At 46.8% G+C, this 3,454-nt stretch overlaps 1 protein-coding gene across 1 annotated transcript; it reads right to left on the minus strand.

The window, feature by feature from the left end:
• Window positions 1-235: 235 nt before the first annotated feature.
• Window positions 236-1,558, minus strand: LOC132625722 (uncharacterized). The gene has a single exon (XM_060340311.1). The coding sequence runs from the start codon at window positions 1,556-1,558 to the stop codon at window positions 236-238; it is 1,323 nt and encodes a 440-aa protein (XP_060196294.1).
• Window positions 1,559-3,454: the final 1,896 nt, after the last annotated feature.

The following is a 3,454-nucleotide window of genomic DNA, read 5'->3' on the forward strand; positions in this document are numbered from 1 at the left end:
AACTGGGCTAAAGGCTAGGCTATGGGGGTGTAGGTTCGGGTATTTCTGACTTCGGGAGTTGGGAGAGGTCTGCATATGGTGGTCTATTTTGGTGAACGGGTTCTTGGATAGGGGTGTAAGGTCTTGGAGAGTTTTGGTAAGTGGGGGCTCGTGGTGGGTTGTAATGTGGTTGGGCATTATAAGCTGGGTATGAGACATAAGGGGCATGAGAAAAGATTTGGGGGTTTGTGGGGTATCAGCGAGATGACTCTCCTTGCCGGTAGTAAGGTGTGATATTGGATATGTCCTCCTTCTTTTTCTTAATCCCATTGACGGAACCTGACTGTATGTCTTTGCTTGCAGCTTGCAACGCAGCCATTGATTGAATCTTTCCGGACTTGATTCCTTCTTCCAAAATGTCTCCCATCTTGACCAAATCGGCAAATTTTTGGCCCATCGAGCCCATCATCTTTTCAAAATAGATGCCCTCCTGAGCTCGAATGAAATACTTGCTGAGCTCGCTTTCGTCCAATGGGGGCATAACTCGGGCAACCTCCATTCTCCAACGTCTTGCGTAATCCTGGAATGATTCAGTTGCCTTCTTTTGTATGTTGCTCAGAGAAAACCTGTCTGGTGTGATCTCAGTGTTAAATCCGAAGCGATTCATAAAATCCCCAGCCATATCTTGCCAGTCGCTCCATTTACGAGGATCTTGGCTAGTATACCAAGTGAGCGCCTCTCCTGACAAACTTCTAATAAACAATTTCATCCTCAATTTCTCGTTCATTCCTACTCCTACTAATTTGTCGCAGTAGGCCCTCAAATGTGTATGAGGATCACCTGTCCCATCAAAAATATCGAACTTAGGAGGTTTGTACCCTACTGGCATGCCAATATCCGGGTGTATGCATAGATCATCATAATCCAAACTCTCACTTCCCCGAGTGACTCGCATGTTCCTCATTTCTTTCCTTATACTGTGCAGCTGGTTAATGATTGATTCATCTTCTCCTATCTTGGAATCTCTCTCCATTTCTGCATATTGATCCACCTCGAACGGGACCCTGACTGTGACAGGAGCTGTAAAGGTTGGAGCCCCAGCTGCATATATCTGTGGCACATATTGCTCGCGGGAAATGTCAATGTGTGCCCCTGGTATGTGCTGCACGGTGGGGTAAGTAGGTGCAGTAATAGTTTGGGTTGATGTTGGGTTTTGTGAAGTATGGGTGTAGTCAGGGACGTAAGGGGTTTGTTTATGCATATTTGGTACATTCGCGGGAGTGACCGGAGGTAGGTTAGAAAAAGAAAGGGGTATTGGAGGTGGACATGTAGATGGAGGGAAGTGTTCTGGAACCGGCGAATCCAAAGACGGAAAGTGAGGTGGGTTTGGGAAAGCAGTCACAGTGAGATGGGTCAGGTCCCGAACTTGGCGCAGCTCTCCTCTTAGTTCGTCAAGTTGTAGCTTTAGCAAAGCGATCTCTTCTTCATCGTTCAGATTAATCCTCTCTGTCGAGCTTTCTGGATTTTCATTAGTTATGGAAAGGTTAGCAGTTGGGTTGACTTCGTTGGTGATAGTCATTTTTTCCTTAGACTTCAAATTGTAGTGTGACTCGGCCAGTTTGAAGATCAACACAAATCAACCTCTGTTGGGGGGATAAAACTAAAATAAAAACAATTGGAAAACAAAAGGTTAGTCCAGGAAGCTTTAGAAAGAGTATAGTAACACATTTGATCACATAATTACGTCAAGTCGACATGCAAACAAGCGCGTCCTAATTGTGGAGCCTCTTTTTGCCAGAGGTAAGCCTACGTTACACACAAGTTGATGATGATGATCCTTTTTTGACACATTCTGTGATTTTTTAGAACAAACATAACTTTCATTCCCACAAAAAGGCAGCTCGAGAGCTTACAAGGATAGGCCTATGGCAGCCTGAAATGATAAAACACAAAAGGGGATGGCCATAAAGGCATACAAAAGGAATGGGTCGAGGAAATTTTGAAATGGAAATGCAAAGGGTGCCCACGAGGGCATACAAAGGGATTGGGCCATATGGCACTCTTTTGGAATGTAAATAAAACAAAAGGGGGGAAAGAAAATAGTCTAGGGCCATGCCAGGCCGTCATTGTCATCCCCATCATATGCTGGATCATGATCAGGCCCTGGGTCGTACTCAGGCTCTTCCTCTGGGTCTGCCTCTATCTCCCAACCTACCTCTGGGTCATACACAGGTCCCTCCTCTCTGCCATGCACTGTAGGCCTGTACTCGGACTGTACCTCCGGTTCCTCCTCTGAATATCCTGCTGGAGTGTACTCAGGTGATTTCTCCGGCTCTACCTCTATTACAAGATTATGCTCTGATTCCCACTTTGGATCTTCTTCCGGATCCTCTTCCATCTCATCTTCCGGCTCCACCGGATCTTCCTCTTCTACCAGTTGTATCAGGTGGTTTACTGAACCCGGAATTACCTGCCTGTACATATTATCATTGACGTTCATGAGATACAATATCTCAACTGCAAGCTAAGCGGCTACATCATCGTCCGTGAGTCCATCGAATTCGTCCTCAGTCGGCAAAAGTGCCAGGCCTCCCACATTATACCAGGCGTAATACTCGGGTGTGCACCAGCTCTCGTCACCCATACCAATGGTGATCATGTTCAGCCATTCTCTCTGTAGAATTCTCACTCGTGCTACTGGAACCACCCTATCATAGTTACTTTCATGCAGTGCCATGCGGGACCAAACTGGGACATCTTGTGTAACTTCAAACTGCCTCAGGACCCTAAGAGGCGCATACAGTTGAATCCCGTCCAACCCGACCAACTCAATGAAGTACAGATTCGCAGTTCTTACCAAAGGTCTCCCCGACAGCCAGGGGTATTTCCACTGAATAGCATCTCCCGTGAGCTGTACCAAGAATGCGCGCTACTCCTCTTCACCTATAGGTTCAGGCCAGTACCTCATTCTTTCCGTATGGCTCTGGATTCTACTGCGAGCATCTATGCAATAATCCATGATGGGGGGGGGGGGGGGGCGAGTATAGAAGTGTTCCGTGGCCCATAACTGCAATCAGAGATTACACCCCTCGAAAAAGTTATGCCCTCTTGAACAGGCTGATAGAGCTCGGAGCATCTCCGCGAGGATCATAGGGACCAATGTCAATTCATCCGGTCCCGAGAAGATATCCATAAGAAGTGGCGAAAGGTTAATATTAATTCGGTAGGCTCTCTTTGGAAAAAACCAAGACTCCCAACGAGGCTACGGCGAAGAATCGTGGCCGCATTTTCTCCCACCTTCCGCGGTCACACGTAAACTCATCCCGATATCGATCAAAGCTTTCTCGGCGCCCGAATCTCTGAAAAAGGAAGTCAAACTTCACTCGATCATTTTCCACGTTCCTCAAGACCGGGTAAACATTAAATCTAGAATGCGCAAGAATTTCTCCCCCGATATGAAGGATGGTGACACTGG

Source organism: Lycium barbarum, unplaced genomic scaffold (genome assembly GCF_019175385.1).
Source record: "Lycium barbarum isolate Lr01 unplaced genomic scaffold, ASM1917538v2 unchr_scaffold_51, whole genome shotgun sequence".
In the NCBI taxonomy this organism is placed as follows: Eukaryota; Viridiplantae; Streptophyta; class Magnoliopsida; order Solanales; family Solanaceae; genus Lycium; species Lycium barbarum.